We start from the raw sequence: 25,295 nt of genomic DNA on the forward strand, positions 1-25,295 counted from the left end.
GCATGGTAAGTATTAATAATACTTTTAATAAATACGAATACAGGAACAAAAAACAACAACACGACAAACAAACAGTTCTGCAAGGTGCAATACACACAAAACAGAAAACAACTACCCACAAACACAGGTGGGAACAGGCTACCTAAGTATGGTTCTCAATCAGAGACAACGATAGACTGCTGCCTCTGACTGGGAACCATACCAGGCCAAACACATAGAACAACACACAAAACAAAACATATAATGAAAAGCATAGAATGCCCACCCCAACTCACGTCCTGACCAAACCAAAATAGAGACATAAAAAAGGAACCAAGGTCAGGACCTGACAGTACCCCCCCCCTTAAGGTGCCGTAAAACCTGAACCTATAGGGGAGGGTCTGGGTGGGCATTTCACAGCGGTGGCGGCTCTGGTGTGGGACATAGACCCCACTCCACCTTAGTCTTGGCCCACTTAGGTGGCGCCTCTGGAGTGGCGACCCTCACAGCCGACCCCGAACTGGGGACCCTTACAATGGGACCCAAATAGGAGGGAGACGCTGGTGGCGCCGGACAGGCTGGAGACTCTGGCGGCGCCGGACAGGCGGGAGACTCTAGCGGGGCCGGAGTGAAGGGCGACGCTGGCGGCGCCGGAGTGAAGGGCGACTCTGGCGGCTCCGGATTGAAGGGCGACTCTGGCGGCTCCGGATTGAAGGGCGACTCTGGCGGCTCCGGATTGAAGGGCGACTCTGGCGGCTCCGGATTGAAGGGCGACTATGGCGGTTCCGGACTGGAGGGAGACTTGGTTCTCGGAGCAGGCACAGGACTCACCAGGCTGAGGAGACATATAGGCGGCCTCATCCTTGGCTGAGGCACCGGATGCACTGGGCCGTGGAGGCGCACTGGAGGTCTCGAGCAACGAGCCTGCACAACCTGTCCTGGCTGGATACCCCCTGTAGCCCGGCAAATGCGGAGAGTTGGAACCGGCTGCACTGGGCTGCGCTGACGAACCGGGGACACCGTGCTTAGGGCTGCCCGTATAACCCGGGCCGGGGAGACGCACTGGAGACCAGATGCGCTGAGCCGGCATCATCCCTCCTGGCTCGATGCCCACTCTATCCTGGCCGATTCGAGGAGCTGCGATGTAGCGCACCGGGCTATGCGTGCGCACTGGAGACACCTTGCGCTTTACCTCATAATACGGTGCCTGCCCGGTCACTCTCTCGCCACGGTAAGCACGGGGAGTTGTCTCAGGTCTCCTACCTGACTTCGCCAATCTCCCCGTGTGCCCACCCCCAAAACAATTCTGGGGCTGCCTCTCGTGCACGTTACCTCGAGCCAATTCCTCGTAGTGTCGCCGCTCTGCTCTAGCTGCCTCCAGCTCCTCTTTCGGACAGCGATACTCTCCCGGCTGTGCCCAGGGTCCCTTGTCGTCCAATATTTCCTCCCATGTCCAGGAGTCCATTACACGCTGCTTGGTCCTTTGGTGGTGGGTAGTTCTGTAACGATTGTCGTCGGGAGAAGGAGAAGAGGACCAAGGTGCAGCGTGGTAAGTATTCATAATACTTTTAATAAATACGAATACTTGAACAAAAAACAACAACCATGAGATTCTCATCACAAAATTGTCCAAGTTCAACTTTTCCCCTGATGCCTTGAGATGGATGAAATCATACCTTGAAGGCAGAACTCAGTGTGTCAGAGTGAGCAATGAGCTGTCGCCCACTCGTAGCTATGATGTGGGCGTGCCCCAAGGGTCAATACTGGGGCCCCTCCTGTTCAGCCTGTACATTAATGATCTGCCTTCTGTCTGTACTGGGTCTGAAGTTCAAATGTATGCAGATGATACAGTGATATATGTGCATGCAAACAGCAAACAACAAGATGCACAAGAACTCACTACTGTAATGGTCCAGGTTACAAAGTGGCCCAGTGACTCGTGTTTGCATCTCAATGTGAAAAAAACTGTTTGCATGTTCTTCACAAAGAGGGCAACAGATGCTACTGAGACAGATGTCTATGTGTCAGGGGAGAAGCTCCAGGTGGTATCCGATTTTAAGTACCTTGGCATCATACTTGATTCCAACCTCTCTTTTAAAAAGCATGTGAAAAAGGTAATTCAAATAATTAAATTCAACCTAGCTAATTTCCGATTTATACGAAATTGTTTGACTACAGAGGTAGCAAAACTGTACTTCAACTCTATGATACTCCCCCACTTAACATACTGCTTGACTAGTTGGGCCCAAGCTTGCTGTACAACATTAAAACCTATTCAGTCTGTCTACAAACAGGCTCTCAAAGTGCTTGATAGGAAGCCCAATAGCCATCATCATTGTCACATCCTTAGAAAGCAGGAGCTCTTGAGTTGGGAAAATCTTGTGCAATACACCGATGCATGTCTTGTATTCAAGATCCTTAATAGCCTGGCTCCCCCTCCACTCAATATTTTTGTTAAACAGAAAACCCAGACATATGGCAGCAGATCCACAAGGTCTGCCATGAGAGGTGACTGTATAGTTCCCCTAAGGAAAAGCACCTTTAGTAAATCTGCATTCTCTGTGAGAGCTTCCCATGTCTGGAATACACTGCCATCAGACACACATAACTGCACCACATATTACACTTTCACAAAATGCTTGAAGACATGGCTAAAGGTCAATCAGATTTGTGAACATGGTCCCTAGCTGTGTGTTGCCGCTTTCCATGTTGTCTGTTGTCTGTAGCTTGTGAGGTATGGAAACACTTTGTTGCTTTTATGAATTTTGTCTTGCTGCTTTTTGTTCTATGTTGCTCTGTCTGTATGCTACGTCTTGCTTGTCCTATGTTGCTCTGTCTGTATACTATGTCTTGCTTGTTCTATGTTGCTATTGTCTATATTGTAATTGCTTTTAATAACCTGCCCAGGGACTGCGGTTGAAAATTAGCCGGCACTTTTACTGAAACGTTGATTAATGTGCACTGTCCCTGTAAAAATAAAAATAAACTCAACTCAACTCAACACGACAAACAAACAGTTCTGCAAGGTGCAATACACACAAAACAGAAAACAACTACCCACAAACACAGGTAGGAACAGGCTACCTAAGTATGGTTCTCAATCAGAGACAACAATTTTTAATTTTTTTATTTCACCTTTATTTAACCAGGTAGGCTAGTTGAGAACAAGTTCTCATTTGCAACTGCGACCTGGCCAAGATAAAGCGTAGCAATTCGACACATACAACAACACAGAGTTACACATGGAATAAACAAAACATACAGTCAATAATACAGTAGAACAAAAGAAAACAAAAAGTCTATATACAGTGAGTGCAAATTAGGTAAGTTAAGGAAATAAATAAGCCATGGTGGTGAAGTAATTACAATATAGCAATTAAACACTGGAATGGTAGATCGGCAGAAGATGAATGTGCAGGTAGAGATACTGGGGTGCAAAGGAGCAAAATAAATAAATAAATACCAGTATGGGGAAGAGGTAGGTAGATAGCTGACAGCTGCCTCTGATTGGGAACCATACCAGGCCAAACACATAGAAATACAACACACAGAACAAAACATAGAATGAAAAACATAGAATGCCCACCCCAACTCACGCCCTGACCAAACCAAAATAGAGACATAAAAAAGGAACTAAGGTCAGGACGTGACAGACTTTCCTGAAAAGTTGCATAACGCGGGGGCTATTTGATGCTGATGCAGAACGCCACAGGATGTTTTTGTGCTGGTCAAGGGCAGTCAACTCTGGGGTGAACCAAGGGCTATAACTGTTCTTAGTTCTACTTTTTTTGAATGGGGCATACTTATTTAAGATGGTGAGGAAAGCACTTTTGAAGAGCAACCAGTCATCCTCTACTGACGGGATGAGGTCAATTTCCTTCCAGGATACCTGGCCAGGTTGATTAGAAAGTGTTTTAGGGAGCGTTTGACAATGATGAGGGGATTACGCAAGCAGGCAATGTGTATTTAGAGGGCAAGTTGGTCAGGATGATATCTAAGAGGGTGCCCATGGTTACGGATTTAGGGTTGTACCTGGTAGGTTCCTTGATAATTTGTGTTAGATCGAGGGCATCTAGCTTAGATTGTAGGACGGCCGGATGTTAAGCATGTCCCAGTTTAGGTCACCTAACAGTATGAACTCTGAAGATAGATGGGGGGGCGATCAATTCACATATGGTGTCCAGGGCTCAGCTTGGGGTTGTGCCCAGCTGGTGCGAGAGAGAAGGGGGTAGAGGAGAGAAAGATAAACAAATAGGAAGTAATCTATAAGTAAGTAAAGATGTACATAGTGCTGCCTCTTATTTTGATACAATAATTTGTATGTTTAAGATAATGACTAAAGTATTCCACCCTGAAACCATATAGTTGCATGAAATGTGTTAGTCATAATCCAATAATGTGTGTGTAAGACAAGTTAAGACTAAAACATTGCGTTACTATTTAGCAATAAGAGAAATGTATAGTTGAGACATCAAAGAACAACTGAACTGTCTACAGACGACCTTGTGATAACTCTGAAACCAATAACAGGAAAGTGGCCTCCCCAACCTAAGTAGGGGAGTAACTGTTAGAAATGACTAGGCTTGCAGAAGAAAATGAGATGTGTTAGTATAGTGGAAAAATACAGACTATCTGAGCAGGGAATAGCCTCTGACAGGAACTTGTATGTGTGTATATATAAGATGGGCTCTGAACTTGAGAGGGCAGAACGCTCTCTGAATAAAGTATTCATCTATTGCAGAATCTGAGACTTTGCCTAATTCTTTATTTTCCGGAGATCTGGGAAATAGACTAAGCTGAGTGATAGTTGAGTTCAACCATTGAGATAGCAAAATAAAGACAAAAATACTATCTGTTGAATTATAGACCATAACGATGGCATTTTCTCATCCATCTGTCCTCCAGCCAAGCTGACTGCATCCCACTTCGGAGGAGGAGGCCTACTGAGAAGGAAGACCCCAGGAGAGAAGGACAATAAAGGGGAACCACAAAGTCAAGTCCAGACTGCAAGTCTTCGAGGAGCTCATCCTCAAGTCCAAACAGGAAAAGGTGAGCTTCCCTCACCTATTAGAGGATACACTTTATTGTCGTCATAGCCAGTGGAGGTAATATCATAATACCCATAAAACCTAGCCACCAAACAGGGAAATGTTTTTTCCATCATGTATTTTTCCCATATGTGATTTTAGAAACCCTTATGTAGACTTACCCTGGTGGGACATTTTGAAAACCATTTAAATCTCTCTCACAAGGTAACTTTTTGTCTGATAGAGAGGCATCGTTAGGCAAATCATGGCTGGGTCTTCCTGTATTAATCTGTAATGGACTGTAGCCTCTGCCACATTCGGAGGGTGTCAGAGCCTGTGTAGTATGATTCCACCTTATTCCTATATTGTCATTTTGATGACTCTTAGGAGGTCGCAGCTGGACTTCTTGTACTTGTTTCTGTCCTCAGCCACAGCATTAGGGTTGTCTGTGATAGCCCTGTGTGCGGTCGTCCTTTAGTTTAGCGCCAACCTCTATTTTAATCCAGGGCTTTTGATTGGAGGAGCAGCGAACCTTCAGGGACAACGTCTGCCGACGCATTTCCTAATGAAGCCAATGATGGTGATTATCTTACCTTATTGTATGTCTGTGGGTAATTTAAGCAATAAGACCAGAGGGGGTTGCTCTTCCGCACGATGCAATGCGGAGCGCCGGGACACAACCCTTAGCCGTGGTACATTGGCCATATCTCCTAAACCCCCTAGGTGCCTTATTGCTATTATAAAAACTGTTTACCAACGTAATTAAAGCAGTACAAAGTATTGTTTTGTCATACCCGTGGTATACGGTCTCGCCACGATATGGTACTTACAGTATATGGTTCTGGTTCCTACCTTTTGTAGTCACTGAACAATTGTACTTTTCTGTGTGGAACACTGCATAACATGTCAGGTCAGGAAAAAAAGACCGAGAAATAGCCGTCTGACAAATGTGGATTCTGTTCCATTCGTTTTCTGACAGTGAGCTCCGGACTTCTGTGCAAATGGTTTTGTTCTGTCTGACAGTGTTCTGTCAAGTTGAAGTCTTTCTCACTCTCTATTTCCCTGTTGTGCTCTCTCTCTCTCTCTCTCTCTCTCTCTCTCTGTCTCTCTCTCTCTCTCTCTTTCTCTCTTTCTCTCTCTCTTTCTCTCTCTCTCTCTCTTTCTCTCTCTCTGTTTTCAAATCATTTACCTGAAGATAACAGCGCTGCTGTTCTCCACCTCAGACCTCCGCCACCCCGTCACCACCCAGCCTTACTGTACATCAGCCAGGCCCTCACCAATGTTATTATCCTAGCGTGTGTGTGCCTGTGTCAAGTTGTCTGGAATGGAAAAGTTCTTCCTTCACAACCATAGAAACACAAACAAGCATGTTTTTCAGCAAATTTAAAGACTTCTCAATCACCCTCTCCTCTTCTTCTCTGTTCTCAACTAATCCATCCTGTCTACCTTCTGAAGGCTTATCTTTCATAGGATTTCATCATCTCCATCTCTTATCCACTTCGAATCGACCCCTTTCCCACCCCTCAGTAGGTCTCTCTTGGCCTCCAGTCTCCCTTTTGAAGGGAGTTGGAGAAACAGACCTGGATTCAAATACTATTTGAAATCTTTCAAATGCTTTCAGCATTTGCTCTAGCCTGGTCAGAGTGCCAGATGGGTGGCGTTTGCGACTATTCAAGTGGATCCATTGTGCCAGGCAAGCTCAATCAAGCCCAGCTAAAGTATTCGAAATGATTTCAAATAGTATTCGATTCCAGGTCTGCTTTGAACCGGTTTGAGAGGAGAAGAGCGCCGTGTTCTCGCTTTGATCATGATGTTTATGTAGTGGGCTCAGCTCCAGATGTTGCTCAATTGTTTATGTTGCAACATGCCTGCACTTTCATTAAGACTCAGGCTTTCCTTTTGACCCAAGGAGTCCTGTTGTTTTTCTGTGTCGGATATGGTGGTGTTGTCAAAGCAACCCTCACCAGGGGAAAAGATGATGAAAGGAAGTTGTATTATTATGTAACATCCACACTCCAACAGCTTAATGAGTTTGTGGTTATGTGAACAGGCCGGAGAACATCAGAGCCTTCCCCAACACAGATAACTGGTGGTATCACTTCCCTGGCGAGCAAGATGAAGCTAATGATGACAGTTGGAGAAAAGACCAGAAGTGTCAAAGGTTATCGAGTAGTAGGAGATAGACATTGTTTTTCATATTTATGTTTGTATTATGGTTGATCTGCATATGTGTATGTTTGCCTCTTTTTAGTACGTTAGCAAAGTTGTGATTTTTGACTAGTCATTTCACTAGTGTGTGTGTGTGTGTGTGCTTGGGTTTTTCTACCGTTTCTGTACCATAATGGGGTATTCGGTATTACCTGAAGTGCACACAAGGGATGCACAAAACAAAACAATTTAAACAACATGGATCTTGATCCAGGGGGGGATTGATTGTCTCTGCAGTAAACCAAGAAGCTTGATCTTGACATCTGGCCACTTAGCTAGCAGGTTAGCAAACCAAATCATAGCTGGGCTGCATATCATTTATTTGGCACATTTTAGATAGTTATATATATATATATATTTTAAGGTATTGAAAATCATACAGTCGGGATGTTTAAATACCCCAGGATGGGTGTTAAAATGAACACTTTGCGCATTTACGAGTCAATCTCAAACGCTAGTTGGTGAGTCCTCTAGGGCTCCGCTGAGCACCTTGGAAGCCTCTTAGTGACTCGGCGCCCTTGGCAGCAACATCTTCCCATTTAGTTTTAATATGTTACCTAGCAACAACAGTCACAACAACAGTCACTACAACAGTCACAACAACAGTCACAACAACGACGCCCTCAAAAATAAGTTAGAATAAATCAAGATATCTGTAAATTATTTGAAGTTTAATTTCGAATTTGTCTTTGTTACATATAGGTTAGGAGTTTCATGTTTTTTGTTGTTGTTAAGTTTGATCATGTAAGTTACACGAAAACTGACAGCCTACAACAAGCTCAAACCAGCTGAGGAAATCACTGGCGACTGATATACTATCACATATTTTGTAGAGAAATATATGTTAGTTTTTACAACGTACTCACTGTCTATCTGAGTAATGTCTGTGGCTGCCCCAGGTCCCCTGTACCCAGGTTTCGTAGCAAGTTGAGTCATGCTTTTTGGTTATATTGATAAGTGAGTTGGGACGTCGACTGCACATCGTCTCAATGCTCATTTTGTCCAAAACACTTGCAGACTCGAGTGATCACCATCGAACACAACAGCAAGTAGCCCTTTATCAAAGGGCCAATATTCGGTTTTAGATTCAACCGGTATATTGTCCAAGCCTAGTGTGTTGTGTCTGTGAATGTTTGTCATAATTTCTGCCTAAAGGATGTGACACCAGGCCTGGGGTGCTGTGCTGCCTGACTGTAGAGTACCTCCTTGTCCAAGATGAGCTCAGGACAGAACCTCAACTTCCTGCTGGGTGTACTACAGCTGGCCGTGCCAGACGAGACCTCTACAGGTAACGATGTTACTGTCTCTCTAACTTCATGATTATTGCCCTATCTTCTCAGCAACTCACTTGGTCCTATTCAAGCCTTTCTTATTGGACAAATTCAATTAGGTCCCTCCTCGTTTCAGCCTCTTTGCTTCTATTCGGTTCTTACTGAACATGAACCAGGTTAGCAGTCTAATACCAGGGTTGGATGACATCATATGTAGCACATTCATTTCTGGAGCAAACGATTGCTGAAATCTGCGTTATTTAATTAGCGGTCATTTGTAACTCAGTTGGTAGAGCATGGTGCTTCTAACGCCAGTAGTCGGTTCGATTCCCTGTACCACCCATACATACAATGTATGCAAGCATGACTGTTAGTCGCTTTGGAAAAAAGTGTCTGCTTAATGGCATGTATTATATTATTCGAACATCGCTATAAACTGAAGTCCGCTATGTCTATCAACATGAACCGACATTGAGATCTTCACATCTAGCATAGCTTAAATTCTGCCGATGACGGCTTGGCATAGCTGTGAAACTATTTCACCGGGCACTGCTAGTGCCATGGTGTCCTGACTGCACTCTACAGCACTCTGCAGTATTAGACGGTGGCTGGCAGACACAGCGGGGCAATTGCAATAGAGACAGTCAGGCTGTCATAGGTTGTTGGTTATTTATGTGTTCATTAGGACCACAGTGGAAGAGCAGCGTTCTACTGCTCTGATGTCACAGATGTGATGATAACAATGGAACTCCGAGAGTGAGAGGGACCATGCCTACGTGGCTGACTGAGTTGCATAGCAGCACATATTATGCAGACTACACACAGCAGTGTGGATTGGCATGTAAACTGACATCACAGTGGGTGTGGCTGATCATGCTACTACAGTACTGAAGGCCCGGTGGCTGGGTAGACTGCAGGGTTGGGGTCGATTTCATTTCAAATCATTCAATTCAGGAAGTAAAATCAAATGTTAATCATGAGGAGTCCTTTGTCTCATCAAAGCCCTGTCTGTTTTAATTTTAAAATGCTAAGGCCGATCCCCTCGGTCTGAGCCCCAGGCCCCTGGCATGACAGGCTGCTGTGTCGTTCTCCTTCCCTCCAGGTTACTCAGTGGTGCAACCCTTCAGGCAGAGCTGGAAGGGCAGTGACCCGCTGGTGCTGTCAGACCCACAGCCTGCCTCTGTCTGCCTCTGTCTGCCTCTGTCTGCCACGCTGCAGCTCACCTTCACGTTCAGACACACAGCTACACCTCTACACTGACTCTACCTATCCAGACCGTTCAGACACACAGCTACACTGACTCTACCTATCCAGACCGTTCAGACACACAGCTACACCTCTACACTGATTCTACCTATCCAGACCGTTCAGATACACAGCTACACCTCTACACTGACTCTACCTATCCAGACCGTTCAGACACACAGCTACACTGACTCTACCTATCCAGACCGTTCAGACACACAGCTACACTGATTCTACCTATCCAGACCGTTCAGATACACAGCTACACCTCTACACTGATTCTACCTATCCAGACCGTTCAGACACACAGCTACACCTCTACACTGATTCTACCTATCCAGACCGTTCAGATACACAGCTACACCTCTACACTGATTCTACCTATCCAGACCGTTCAGACACACAGCTACACTGATTCTACCTATCCAGACCGTTCAGATACACAGCTACACCTCTACACTGATTCTACCTATCCAGACCGTTCAGACACACAGCTACACCTCTACACTGATTCTACCTATCCAGACTGTTCAGACACACAGCTACACCTCTACACTGACTATACCTATCCAGACCGTTCAGATACACAGCTACACCTCTACACTGATTCTACCTATCCAGACCATTCAGACACACAGCTACACTGACTCTACCTATCCAGACCGTTCAGATACACAGCTACACCTCTACACTGATTCTACCTATCCAGACCGTTCAGACACACAGCTACACCTCTACACTGATTCTACCTATCCAGACCGTTCAGACACACAGCTACACCTCTACACTGACTCTACCTATCCAGACCGTTCAGATACACATCTACACCTCTACACTGACTATACCTATCCAGACCGTTCAGATACACAGCTACACTGATTCTACCTATCCAGACCGTTCAGATACACATCTACACCTCTACACTGACTATACCTATCCAGACCGTTCAGATACACAGCTACACTGACTCTACCTATCCAGACCGTTCAGATACACAGCTACACTGATTCTACCTATCCAGACCGTTCAGACACACAGCTACACCTCTACACTGACTCTACCTATCCAGACCGTTCAGACACACAGCTACACTGACTCTACCTATCCAGACCGTTCAGACACACAGCTACACTGACTCTACCTATCCAGACCGTTCTGACACACAGCTACACTGACTCTACCTATCCAGACCATTCAGACACACAGCTACACTGACTCTACCTATCCAGACCGTTCAGACACACAGCTACACCTCTACACTGATTCTACCTATCCAGACCGTTCAGATACACAGCTACACCTCTACACTGACTCTACCTATCCAGACCGTTCAGACACACAGCTACACTGACTATACCTATCCAGACCGTTCAGATACACAGCTACACCTCTACACTGACTATACCTATCCAGACCGTTCAGACACACAGCTACACTGACTATACCTATCCAGACCGTTCAGATACACAGCTACACCTCTACACTGACTCTACCTATCCAGACCGTTCAGACACACAGCTACACTGACTCTACCTATCCAGACCGTTCAGATACACAGCTACACTGACTCTACCTATCCAGACCGTTCAGACACACAGCTCCACCTCTACACTGATTCTACCTATCCAGACCGTTTTTGATCTACATGTTGAATGGTTAGGCCCAATGTTAAGGGGTAGGGAACAAATTGGGATGTGTGTCTTCAGAGATGAGACCGAGATCAGGCAGGCAGTGAGTGTGGGCAATGGGATAATTACAATTGGTCAGAATTAGTCAGCAGTGTTCTATTTCTCCTTCACACTACATCTGGTGTGTAGGCGGAGGGAGCGAGGCAGCGAGGGAGGGAGGGAGTGAGGGAGGGAGTGAGTGAGGGAGGGAGTGAGGGAGTGAGTGAGTGAGTGAGTGAGTGAGTGAGTGAGTGAGTGAGGGAGGGAGGGAGGGAGGGAGTGAGGGAGGGAGGGAGGGAGGGAGGGAGGGAGGGAGGGAGTGAGTGAGGGAGGGAGTGAGGGAGTGAGTGAGTGAGTGAGGGAGGGAGGGAGTGAGGGAGTGAGGGAGGGAGCTAGGGAGGGAGTGAGGGAGCGAGGGAGCGAGCGAGGGAGGGAGTGAGGGAGGGAGGGAGCTAGGGAGCTAGGGATGGAATGAGGGAGGGAGTGAGAGAGGGACTGAAGCAGTGTAGCTAATAAGCCATATCCTATGAGTGTGCCAGGACCTTCTCTGCCATTATCCTAGCCCTTATTTTGAATTATAGGTTTAGTAATGAGGTGTCAGATTCAAGTACACCCCTCCTCTGAAGTTGTTGAGTGGGACGATGTACGGTGCACCCTATTCCCCTATGTAGTGCACTACTTTTGATCAGGGCCATTAGGGAACAGGGTGCCATTTGGGATGCAGTTGTAGTGTAGGAGGAGGAGTGAAGATGGTTGACGTGGATGAACTAGTGCTATTCTGTCATCATTGTCATCAAGATATGTGCTGCTGTTAGTTGTAGGGCTGGCACGGTAATTGTATAATTGTGTAACTGACGATTGTCAAATCACATTTTATTTGTCACCTGCCCCGAATACAACAGGTGATTATGGAGGTACACCACCATGAAAATAAAATAACTGTCATAATCGTTTTAATGAACTTCATTTTCAAGTTGACCAACTTTACCCAAAGGCAGTAAAGTGAAGGTAAGCCTGGTTCACATCTGACCGTAGATTTGTTTTTTTCACATATTTTTTTACTTTTTTTCCCTCCCCAATTTTGTGATATCCAAATGGTAGTTTACAGTCTTGTCCCATCGCTGAAACTCTGGAGCCATGCTTCCTCCGAAACACGACCCAGCCAAACCACGCTGCTTCTTGACTCACTGCTCGCTTAACCCAGAAACCAGCCGCACGAATGTGTCGAAGGAAACATCGTCCAGGTGGCGACCGAAGTCAGCGTGCAGGAACCTGGCCTGCCACAAGGAGTTGTTGGAGTGCGATAGGACAAGGAAATCCCAGATGCCAAAACCTCATCTAACCCGGACGATGATAGGCCAATTGTGCGCCACCTCATGGGTCTCCCGGTCACAGCCAGCTGGAATCGAACCCGGGTCTGTAGTGATGCCTGCGATACAGTGCCTTAAAATGCTGCGCCACTCAGGAGGCCAAACAGTCTAGCCAGTTTTAGAATGGTGTTGTGGAACAAACAGCTGACTGAAGACAGCTTCAGCCAATGTTCTGTTGAGTCTGTTTCCGTGGCAACATGCAATCTTTACGTGATGGAACTTTGTTGCTCTTTGTTTTGGAGCAAATGAGTATCATTAAATACATGTACCCAATTCCTTAGTAAAAACAGCACCCATGTCGTGGCAGTCAAGAGCAAAGGAGAGGAGGAGACCGTCACAGCCCTAGTTTAGTTTATTTGAGCAGTAATGATACTGGCACCCTTTTTCCTGTTTTAAATCAGATGATTGTTTCCTCTGAAACACACACACACACACACACACACACACACACACACACACACTCACTCACTCACTCACTCACTCACCACCACCACTCACCACCACCACCACCACCACCACCACCACCACCACCACCACCACCACCACCACCACCACCACCACCACCACCACCACCACCACCACTCACCACCACCACCACCACCACCACCACCACCACCACCACTCACTCACTCACTCACTCACTCACTCACTCACTCACTCACTCACTCACTCACTCACTCTTCTTGTGGGGCTTAGAAAGGCCAATGCAGGGCTATGCTGAGTGAATAGACAGAGTGTGTGTGAAGTGTCAGCCCTGTGGTAATTATCAACACTGTGTTAGCTGCTAGGAATCAGCCTCAAGAGATTAGAGTCAGTATGACCCTGTAGGGTAGTGGACTGCATTCACACACTCCTCCCCCGGGCGAGAGAAAGAGTGTGTGTGTATGTTTTCTGTGTGTATGAGTGAGTGTGTCCGAGTGTGTTTGTCCGTTAATTCTTGTGTGTATGTGCCTGTTTGTTGAAATGGTCACTAAATCTGTGTGTACTTGTATTCTGTCCTAATGATGTCCCACTGTCTGTCCTCTCCTTAGGATGTCTTTGGCCACTTGTCTAGACCTGCTGTAGTGCTGCTCCTCACTCTACAGAGAACTCCTCTCCTGTAGCCACATCTTCCAGCCAATCAGCATACTGCTCTCCAAACACCGTCCTGTCAAATGTGCCCTACAGCCTTACAGGTGAGTGGAACTGCATTGTCAGCAAGCCCTGGGCAAATGTTGCTTTTTGACGCTAAATTAGTGTCCAAAATCGAGCATAGAAAAATAAAAAAGTTTGTTTGCTTAAAAGAAGCAGTGGTCACCTTAGTGACCCTGTATGTAACACTATGGCCAGGGTCAATTTCAATAAGGAGAATTGGAATTTCAATTTACTTCCTGAAATGACTGACTTGAAATGAAATTGATCCCAACTCCGGGCTACCCCTTATTTCCCCGTCTGCCGCTACAGTGAGTCCTTGTTTTTGTCCATCACCAAATGGGAATAGTGGTTAATCAGCAGATAAATGACCTTCACCAGAGGTCACGCTCCTTGAAGATTTAGGTAGTGGAACTATTGCTGTCTAGCCATGATCCCCAACACCTTGACAGAGCTTAACATTTTATTTTAAGAATAATGGGCAAATATTGCACAATCCAGGTGTGTGAAGTTCTTATAGACTTAACCATGAAAACGAATCTGTAATCGATCCCAAAGGCAGTTGAATACTTATGCAAACTACTACATTTTGATTTTATGTGGATGATATAAAATACAAAAAAAGACATACATTTGAATCCCACTTTGTAACACATTAAAATGTGAAGAAATCCAAGGTGTCTGAATACTTTTGCAAGACACTGTTTGTGTTGGTTGATATTAATCGTGTCGCTTGGTTCTAACCAGTGCTTTTGCTTTGATGTTATTGACTCTTGACACTGACACATCCTATCATGAAACTATGTCTTACATTTTGAGTGTCAACTCCTTTCACCACTGTGGGTCAAGGCCAGGGTATGCAGTATCTATTTGCTGTACTTGAAATGTAATTCAAATATTCTTCCTTTGTCCCAATAGCCTTCGCGTTGACTTATCTTATGTACATTTGCAAATAAAAGTATGCATTTGTTCAAAGTCATAAACATTATATTTGTATTGATGATATTCTAATACAAGGTGGATAAGAATTTCTACTTCTCCAACAAACCCAGTCATTTTAGATTGACAATGTTTAGAGATGCGCAATTATTACCAGAAACAAACCACAGAGCAGCTGTAATGCACTCAAGTCAAGCTTTGTTTATTAAGTAGTACTTGGTATACATTTATGTGAACGTCTTCAGTAATGTTACATAACATGAAAATAGGTGGGGTAAAGGGGGTTGAAATGACATTTGAAATAAAAGTGATGTGTTGTTTTGACAAGTTAACCATACGGTAGCACAGCGTGACATGACAAGGGTACGCCAACGTTTGTGGGAGGCTGACAGGGGCGGGCTGGTTGGGAGGAGGGGGTGGGGTTGACAGGGGTGGGCTGGTTGGGAGGAGGTGGTGGTGGGGGGTTGACAGGGGCAGGCAGGACTGGGATGAGTGGGTGGGGTTGACAGGGGTGGGCTGGTTGGGAGGAGGTGGTGGTGGGGGGTTGACAGGGGCAGGCAGGACTGGGAGGAGGTGGTGGGAGGTTGACGGGTGGGCTGGTTGGGAAGGTGTGATGGAATGTGCTAAGGATTGACAGTGGGTAGGGGCAGAAGGAGGGTGGGGGGCTAATAGGGTGGGAGGGTAGGTGAAACAGAGGAGTGAAGGTAGGGGGAGATGACAAGCTTGGTGGTAGGGGAGAACGTGGGGTGCTCAGGCAGACCGTCTGGCAGCTTGTGAGTCTCCACACTGCAGGACGTTGAGGTGGTCCTCTGTGACAGCTCCTACAGGGGAGGACAGAAACATGGTACGTATAGAGGGTCAAAAACACAGGGAGTGTAGACAGAAAGTAAACAGAATAATTTAGGAATGATCTAATCTGGGAGTCTACCTTTTGATCTGAAGCGCTCCTCTGTCTGGAATGATATTTAGACACCTAAACAATGGGAATAAAAGTTGCTCTATTTTAAGTGTTAACGGTGCTCTGCTTGCAAGCAGTATGATCAGTGATTTTGTACATTTGACTTGGTAATTCTTTTCTGATATCACCACGTTTCTGTAAGCCTCACACTTTGATGAGCGCTAAAGAAACTTGTATTAATGTTTCCCCAACAGTTCCTTCCAATCTGACATGACACATGCCCCATGATGACCAACACACCTTTAAGCTTCTGGTTGTTTCCCTGCAGAGATCCCCAGCCTGCTCTCCTCTCCCTCCAGCAGCTTCCTGTAGACGGCGATTTCAGCGTCCAGCTTCAGCTTGATGTGCAGCAGCTCTTGGTAGTCGGCCAGGTACTTGCCCATCTCCATCTTGGTCTCGCAGAGCTGGTGCTCCAGCTGAGCAATGATGCCCTCCAGGCCTCCAACCTTATCCATGTGGGCCATCTCCATGTCCTCCAGCTGCTGCTCCAGGGCCGCGTTTCTCGCCCTCAGCCCGTCGATCTGGTTCTGGAGGTCTGTCACCTGGTTGTGGAAGGTGGTGATCTCTTCTTTCATGGACTTCATCTGCTCTTCTTTCTTGCCGGCGACTTCTTTGAGGGTTTCAAACTTGCCCTTGTACCACTTCTCGGCTTCCTGGACGTTCTTGGCCGCCACAGTCTCAATCTCGGCGCGCATGTTGCGGAGGTAGGCGGCGAGGTCGGGGCGGTCACCGTCGAGTTCCGTGGTCACCTTGGAGTCCTCAATCTGCTTCATGAGGTCGGCAACTTCCTCGTCATGCAACTTCTTGAGGAACTCAATCTCGGCCACCAGCTGTTCGACACTCTTCTCGAGCTCAGCCTTCTGCAGAGTGGCATTGTCAACGTCTTGACGGAATTCCCTCAGGATCATCTCTGCCTCCTCTGGAGACGGACAAATGGAGTGGATGAGTTGGAAACACAACAGCAGTGATGTTAGTACTCTATAAAGTATTGGAATCAATTGTATTTGATGGGGTGTATGATAAGCCTGTATACAGACTAATCAAAATATCTGGTTCCATTTTTCATGCAAACAAAAGTACATCATACCCTCTCCAACAACTGTTTATGTCTATATAACAATGAAGTGAATCTATATGATTAGTTTCAGCCAATCTCCCCACTTCCCAGACAGTGTGAGACCCTACCTTTCAGTGCCAGCTCCTCTTCCAGTTTCATTCTCCACACCTCCACCTCCTCCTCAATGTATCCCCTCTCGATATCAGCAGCTCCCTTCTCATTGGTCAAGGCTTCGATCAGCTCCCTCATCTCCTTGAACTTGAGGTTGTACTCTTCTCCGATGCCGGTGGGGCCTCCCTTAAAGCGGCCCTGTAGCGCAGCCAGCTCGGCCATCAGCAGGGCGTTCCTCTGTTCAAGGGCCTGGACTTTCTCGATGTAGCCTGCAAACCTCACGTTTAGCTCCTGCATCTCCTCCTTCTCGTTGGCATGGACCTGGTGTATCTCTGTGCCCAACTCCACGGCCGAGGACACGTGGCCGCCCTGGTATCCGGAGCGTCCACGGTTGTTGTACGAGGATCCACGGCACCGGGAGGGAGAGGGGCTCTGAACTCGCACACTGCTGCGTGCCCCACTCACCTGCAGGGACTGGGATTTCTGGGAATAGGAAGATCCTCTCATGTTTGGTTCTCAGTGTGTTACAGTGTCTTCTAGAATCAGATTATTTGTTTGTTCTTGAGTATAGTTCCAGTTCCACTAAACAGGAAGGCCTCTTCTGGTGTTCTCTCCCTTTGCTGGCTGGCCTACCTTGCTGTTGTGCTGACAGTCTCTCAGATCGACCTGTGGCTTTTATAGGGCCGCAAAGAATGTCTCAGACTCCCTTGAAAATCTTGCAGGGTTTTGAAATGTTTTAAATGTGGATCATTACTCTCTTCAAAGACCTGCAGCACCACAGTCTTCATTTGCTAGCTAGCATTGCATTGTTAGTAGTGGGGATGGGTGGAGTTTGCACGGCCCTAACGCCTCCATATGAAATAGTGATATGAGCATGTATGCCCGCTATTTTTCACTCTCTTCTCACTTAGGGCGCCGCTAGGGACTCGGGAGGGTGTGAGGCAGGGTAGGGAGGGCTTTAAGCGCATTGGAAAACGATGACCAAGTGACTTATGTTCTTCGGCAACAGTTTTTCCAGTAAGACTTTCTAACACATGATCCCTCATATGTGAATCAAGGTGTCAGACACCAGTCTCCAGTGGAGACATTATTTAAACAATACTATTAACCTTCTCCAAGAATACCAAGAGACTTCCTAAGGCTTGTAATGACGTTAAGGAGAGCAGTAGGGCTCCTACTTCATTTGAGTCTCTCTGTCGTCTCAGGACATGGACTACGCCAAACAGGGCAGTAACAATAGTAAAGCTATGTCTTGATATTTTAGATTCAGGTGCCTCTATTTGTGTTAGAAAAGTATTTTACTGGATCTATGGACAACCACTATTTACTAGTAATAATGGTTTAAAGCACCTGCACACTATTGGAATGTTTGGCAATGTTTTGACTTGAAGTGGTAATCTGACAAAAAGGGAAATCTGCATAATTGATGAGACACTACTGGTTATGATTGATGAGACACTATTGGTTTTGATTGATGAGACCCTATTGGTTATGATTGATGAGACACTACTGGTTTTGATTGATGAGACCCTATTGGTTATGATTGATGAGACACTACTGGTTATGATTGATGAGACACTATTGGTTATGACTGATGAGACACTACTGGTTTTGATTGATGAGGCCCTATTGGTTTGGATTGATGAGACACTATTGGTTTTGATTGATGAGACACTATTGGTTTTGATTGATGAGGCCCTATTGTTTATGATTGATGAGACACTATTGGTTTTGATTGATGAGACCCTATTGGTTTTGATTGATGAGACACTATTGGTTATGATTGATGAGACACTTATTTTCTGTAGTTTGTACAGTTGGTTCACACACTCTGTTCCTCCTCACTCGAATCACATTTAAAATCAATATACTACCTATTTTTTCATGACATTTTTACTCCACTCTACATTCATGGACATGAGATTATTGCACTTTTAAGTGATATCCTCTGGGTCCACATTGTACAATTTGTTGTATATGTCTGTTACCCAAATAAATGAATGGTATTCCCAAATGGTGAGGTATTACTCTTGTATTAGCTAACATCAGCTGTGTCTAACATAGCCAGCTGTGGAGTGTGTATCTATCTGTGTGATGCCTTCAGCCCCTGTTGGCAGTTCCTTGCGAGGGCTCTACGTTCATGGATATAAGATGACATGTCTTCACCAAATGGTGAATACCTCGATATTCTGTACCACATGTTTAGTAGTGAGTCATGATCAGCTTGCTGTTAGTGTGGCGTGAGTGGGTGTAGCCACCTATCTGCCTCCCCTGTGAGGGCATCAGCCCTGAGCAGGTTCAATCGCTAGTCTACATTCATTGACATGAGATTACTTTTTTATTTTATTTCTTTTTTCACCTTTATTTAACCAGGTAGGCTAGTTGAGGACAAGTTCTCATTTACAACTACGACCTGGCCAAGATAAAGCAAAGCAGTGTGAACAGACAACACAGAGTTACACATGGAATAAACAAGTGTACAGTCAATAACACAATAGAAAAAAATCAAGTTTATATACAGTGTGTGCAAATGATGTGAGGAGGTAGGCAATAAATAGGTCATAAGTAGCGAAGTAATTACAATTTAGCAGATTAACACTAGAGTGATAAATGAGCAGATGATGATGTGCAAGTAGAGATACTGGTGTGCAAAAGAGCAGAAAAGTAAAATAAAACTAAAACAATATGGGGATGAGGTAGGTCGATTGGGGGGCTACAGATGAACTATGTACAGCTGCAGCGATCTGTTAGCTGCTCACATAGCTGATGTTTAAAGTTAGTGAGGGAAATATAAGTCTACAGCTTCAGCGATTTTTGAAATTACTTACAGTCACTGGCAGCAGAGAACTGGAAGGAAAGGCGGCCAAAGGACGTGTTGGCTTTGGGGATGACCAGTGAGATATACCTGCTGGAGCGCGTGCTACGGGTGGGTGTTGTTATCGTGCCCAGTGAGCTGAGATAAGGCAGAGCTTTACCTAGCATAGACTTGGAGATGACCTGGAGCCAGTGGGTCTGGCGACTAGAGCACACAAGTCGCAGTGGTGGGTGGTATAAGGGGGTTTGGTAACTAAACGGATGGCACTGTGATAGACTGCATCCAGTTTGCTGAGTAGAGTATTGGAAGCTATTTTGTAGATGACATCGCCGAAGTCGAGGATCGGTAGGAGAGTCAGTTTTACTAGGGTAAGTTTGGCGGCGTGAGTGAAGGAGGCTTTGTTGTGAAATAGAAAACCGATTCTAGATTTGATTTTGGATTGGAGATGTTTGATATGAGTCTGGAAGGAGAGTTTACAGTCTAGCCAGACACCTAGGTATTTGTAGTTGTCCACATATTCTAGGTCAGAACCGTCTAGGGTCGGGGTTGCGAGTGCGGGCAACGTATGGTTGAAAAGCATGCATTTGGTTTTATTAGCGTTTAAGAGCAGTTGGTGGCCACGGAAGGAGTAGCTGAAGGAGTAGTATGGCATCGAAGCTCGTTTGGAGGTTTGTTAACACAGTGTCCAAAGAAGGGCCAGATGTATACAGAATGGTGTCGTCTGAGTAGAGATGGATCACAGAATCAGCCGCAGCAAGAGCGACATCATTGACATATACAGAGAAAAGAGTCGGCCCGAGAATTGAACCCTGTGGTACGCCCGCCAGAGGTCCGGACAACAGGCCCTCCAATTTGACACACTGGACTCTGTTTGTGAAGTCGTTGGATAAACCGGCTAGGTGGTCATTTGAGAAACCAAGGCTATTGAGTCTGCTGATAAGAATGTGGTGATTGACAGAGTCGAAAGCCTTGGCCAGGTCGATGAAGACGGCTGCACAGTACTGTCTTTTATCATTGTTGGTTATGATATCGTTTAGTACCTTGAGCGTGGCTGAGGTGCACGCGTGACTGGCTCGGAAACCGGATTGCACAGCGGAGAAGGTACAGTGGGATTCGAAATGGTCAGTGATCTGTTTATTAACTTGGCTTTCGAAGACTTTAGAGAGGCAGGGCAGAATGGATATACTGTAGGTCTAAAACAGTTTGAGTCTAGAGTGTTACCCCCTTTGAAGAGTGGGATGACCGCCAGCATCTTTCCAATCTTTAGAGATCTCAGACGATACAAAAGAGAGGTTGAACAAGCTAGTAATAGGGGTTGCAACAATGGCGGCGGATAATTTTAGAAAGAGAGGGTCCAGATTGTCTAGCCCAGCTGATTTGTACGGGTCCAGGTTTTGCAGCTCTTTCAGAACATCTGCTATCTGGATTTGAGTGAAGGACAAGCTGGAATTTGTCTTCTTGACCAAAGTAATTAATATGTACTGAACAAAAATATAAACACAACGTTCAATAAGGTTCATATGAGGAAAACAATAAATTGAAATAAATTCATTAGGCCCTAATCTATGGATTTCACATAACTGGAAATATAGATCTGTATCTGTTGGTCACAGATACCTTAAAAAAAATGGGCCTCAGGATCACATCACAGTATTTCTGTGCATTCAAATTGCCATTGATAAAATGCAATTGTTTGTTGTCTGTAATTTACACCTGCTCATACATGGCCATAACCCCACCTCCACCATGGGCACTCTGTTTACAACTTGACGCCATACACATGGTCTGCAGTTGTGAGGCTGGTTGGACGTACTGCCAAATTCTCTAAAAACGATGTTGGATGCGGCTTATGGTAGAGAAATTAACATTCAATCCTCTGGCAACAGTTCTGGTGGACATTCCTGCAGTCAGCATGACAATTGCACGTCAATTGCACATCAAAACCTGAGACATCTGTGGTATTATGTTGTGTGACAAAACTGCACATTTTAGAGTGGCTTTTATTGTCCCTAGCACAAGGTTCACCTGTGTAATGATCATGCTGTTTAATCAGCTTCTTGATATGCCACACCTGTCAGGTGGATGGATTATCTTATCAAAGGATAAATGCTCTCTAACAGGAATGAGAAATAAGCTTTTTGTGTGTACAGAACATTTCTGGGATCTTTTATTTCCGCTCAAAAATTGGACCAACACTACATTTATGTTGCATTGATATTGTTTTCAGTGCATATACTGTATATAATAGCTCATGTCCAGTAGATAGTCATGATGATTAGCTAGCTAGCTGTGTGTATCTGTATCTATGATGCCTCCAGTCCCCCCACCCCCCATTGAACCCAATAACCTATTTTTATAACAATTTCCCTCTACATTCATGGACATAACCAAATGGTGAAGTAATACCCAATATTAGCTAACATTAGCTATGTGTGCTGTGCCACAGGGATGCATCTGCCTGTCCAGTCCAGGTCAGCCTTATTCCCCTGTGAGGGCATCAGCAAGGAGCAGGTTCAATCTCCAGTCTACATTCATGAACTTGACATAACTTCTTCTGACCAAATGAAGTAATACTGTTGTAAAACCCCAAACATTAGCTATGTATTACATGGCTATCTCTGTGTGGGTGTGTCTTTGTATCTGTATAATGTATCCAGCCTCAGTCATTCCCCTGCTAGGTCATCAGCACTGAGCAGGTTCAATCTCTAGGGCGCATGTTAATTGGCTTGGGCCTCTGCTGTGACAGGAGTCACGGAGACCAACCCTGCAGGCTCCAAACACACACTAGGTTTCGCTTCAAATGCAGGCCAGGGTCATATTGAGGAAGTAGGTAGGAGGAAAATGTGTTCTGAAATGGAAAACGGACAGAAACAAGTTTTCTTATTGAACAAGATCAAGTAGTACCACTTCGGCGAGTCATCACTTACATTTAGTGTCTACTTAATAACGCATTCCAGGTTTACAACTGTCACTTAAGTTTGTGACCTAACCTACCCTGTAGACCGGATAACTGTAACCATGTTTACAGGGACTTTAGAGGACGCTGTTACAAGCATTTCGCTACACCTGCAATAACATCTGATAAATATGTGTATGTGACCCAAAAAATTAGATTTGATTTAGAGAGTGTTGTTGAAGTGTACAGTTGCCCTTTTGACTCTAGGGTTGTTTAGTGGCAGAAGGGTGTAGAAAATACGCATCTCTACGGCAACAGAACTGACAACAGAGCCAAATCAGATACTGGGTAATTAATTAATAAACGTTAAAGCTCTGACGAGTGACTAATGCCTGGTAACAATGAGACTACCATTTTTGAGAAGTACTGTACCATAACTTACTAATGATGGTTTTGTATTTCATTTCCAATAAAACTTGGATGATTTTTTGATGAACCAAGTGTGTTTCTCTTTGTTTTGTGTGAGAATCACCTCGTTAAAACCACATGAAGAGCATTATCTGAAACATCTGATTTACATCATCTTGAGTCTCTGGTGATTAAGATGTGTTTGGCACTGACTACACACACACGCACGCACACACGCACGCACGCACGCACACACACACACACACACACACACACACACACACACACACACACACACACACACACACACACACACACACACACACACACACACACACACACACACACACACACACACACACACACACACACACACACACACACACACACACACACACACACACACACACACAAACAACAACTAGTGTCTTTGGGGACTGTCACTGCCTTCTGTCCCATTTCCTTCAGCACCCACCGTGTCTCTGAGCTGATGTAATGAGGATATGTTGCCTTAAGACCATGCTGAGACTGGCGTTGGTGCTGGAGAAGCCTCTATCAAATTCACTCAATTTAAGGGCTGTATTGGCATGGGAAACATATGTTAACATTGCCAAAGCAAGTGAAATAGATAATAAACAATAAAAAATGAACAATAAACTTTACACTCACAAATGTTCTAAAATGATAGACATTTCATATGTGATATTATGTCTATATACAGTGTTGTAACGATGTGCAAATAGTTAACGTACAAAAGGGAAGAAAAAAAGTAAACAAATATAGCTTGTGTTTGTTCTTCACTGTTTTCCCTTTTCTTGTGGCAACAGGTCACAAATCTTGCTGCTGGGATGGCGCACTGTCGTATTTCACCCAATCGATATGGGAGTTGATCAAAATTGGATTTGTTTTTGAATTCTTAGTGGATCTGTGTAATCTGAGGGAAATATGTGTCTCTAATATGGTCCTACATTTGGCAGGTTAGGAAGTGCAGCTCAGTTTCCACCTCATTTTGTGGGCAGTGAGCACAAAGCCTGTCTTCTCTTGAGAGCCAGGTATGCCTACGGCGGCCTTTCTCAATAGCAAGGCTATGCTCAATGATTCTGTACATAGTCAGTCACAGTGGTCAGGTATTCTACCACTATGTACTCTCTGTTTAGGGCCAAATAGCATTCTAGCTTGATCAGTTTTTTTGTAAATTCTTTCCAATGTGTCAAGTAATTATCCTTTTGTTTTCTTATGATTTGTTTGGGTATAATTGTGTCCTGGGGCTCTGTGGGGTCTGTTTGAGTTTGTGAATAGAGCCCAGCTTGCTTAGGGGGCTCTTCTCCAGGTGAATTTCTTTGTAGGGGATGGAAGGTTTGGAAATCGCTTCCTTTTAGGTGGTTGTAGAATGTAACGGCTTTTTTCTGGATTTTAATTATTAGCGGGTATCGGTCTAATTCTGCTGTAACGGCTGTTGTAGGTGGAAGAAGGTGTGGACCAAAGCTCATCGTGGTACGTGTTCATGATTAATAATGGAACACTGAAATACAAGACAACAACGTGAATAAACAAAAAAAATGAAACAGTCCTGTAAGGTGCAGAAAAACATTAAACAGAAAATGAAACACCCACAACCAAAATGGGGAAAACAGGCTACCTAAGTATGATTCTCAGAGACAACGAACGACACCTGTCTCTGATTGAGAACCATACTAGGCCAAACACATAGAAAAAAGAACATAGACTACCAACCCCAACTCATGCCCTGATCAACCTAAAACAAAGACATAACAAAGGAACTAAGGTCAGAATGTGACAAGTGCATGCATTATTAGCTGTTTTACATTGTACACTGAGTATATTTTTGCAGAATTCTGCATGCAGCCTCAATTTGGTGTTTGTCCCATTTTGTGAAATCTTGGTTGGTGAGCGGACCCCAGACCTCACAACCATAAAGGGCAATGGGTTCTATAACTGATTCAAGTATTTTTAGACAGAACCTAATTGGTATGTCAAATTTTATGTTCCTTTTGATGGCATAGAAGGCCCTTGTTGCCTTGTCTCTCAGATCGTTCACAGCTTTGTGGAAGTTACCTGTGGCTCTGATGTTTAGGCCGATGAATGTATTGTTTTTTGTGTGCTCTAGGGCAACGGTGTCTAGATAGAATTTGTATTCGTGGTCCTGGCAAACTGGACCTTTTTTGGAACACCATTATTTTGGTCTTACTGAG

The 25,295-nt window shown here is 45.0% G+C and overlaps 1 protein-coding gene across 1 annotated transcript; it reads right to left on the minus strand.

Annotated features, from left to right (window-relative positions):
* Nucleotides 1-16,037: 16,037 nt before the first annotated feature.
* LOC135547903 (vimentin-like) lies at nt 16,038-17,470 on the minus strand. The gene is made up of 2 exons (XM_064977112.1): nt 16,981-17,470; nt 16,038-16,714 (listed from the first exon to the last, which is right to left on the minus strand). The coding sequence occupies exons 1-2, from the start codon at nt 17,468-17,470 to the stop codon at nt 16,038-16,040; spliced, it is 1,167 nt and encodes a 388-aa protein (XP_064833184.1).
* Nucleotides 17,471-25,295: the final 7,825 nt, after the last annotated feature.

The sequence above is a fragment of the Oncorhynchus masou genome, chromosome 11, assembly GCF_036934945.1.
Source record: "Oncorhynchus masou masou isolate Uvic2021 chromosome 11, UVic_Omas_1.1, whole genome shotgun sequence".
Lineage (NCBI taxonomy): Eukaryota > Metazoa > Chordata > Actinopteri > Salmoniformes > Salmonidae > Oncorhynchus > Oncorhynchus masou.

Bases quoted from the DNA above. Each gene is read 5' to 3' on its own strand.
- LOC135547903 (XM_064977112.1), bottom strand. From the start codon at position 17,470: ATGAGAGGATCTTCCTATTCCCAGAAATCCCAGTCCCTGCAGGTGAGT. The intron at 16,715-16,980 runs GTAGGGTCTCAC...GTCCGTCTCCAG, and splicing joins AGAGGAGCTGGCACTGAAAG to AGGAGGCAGAGATGATCCTG.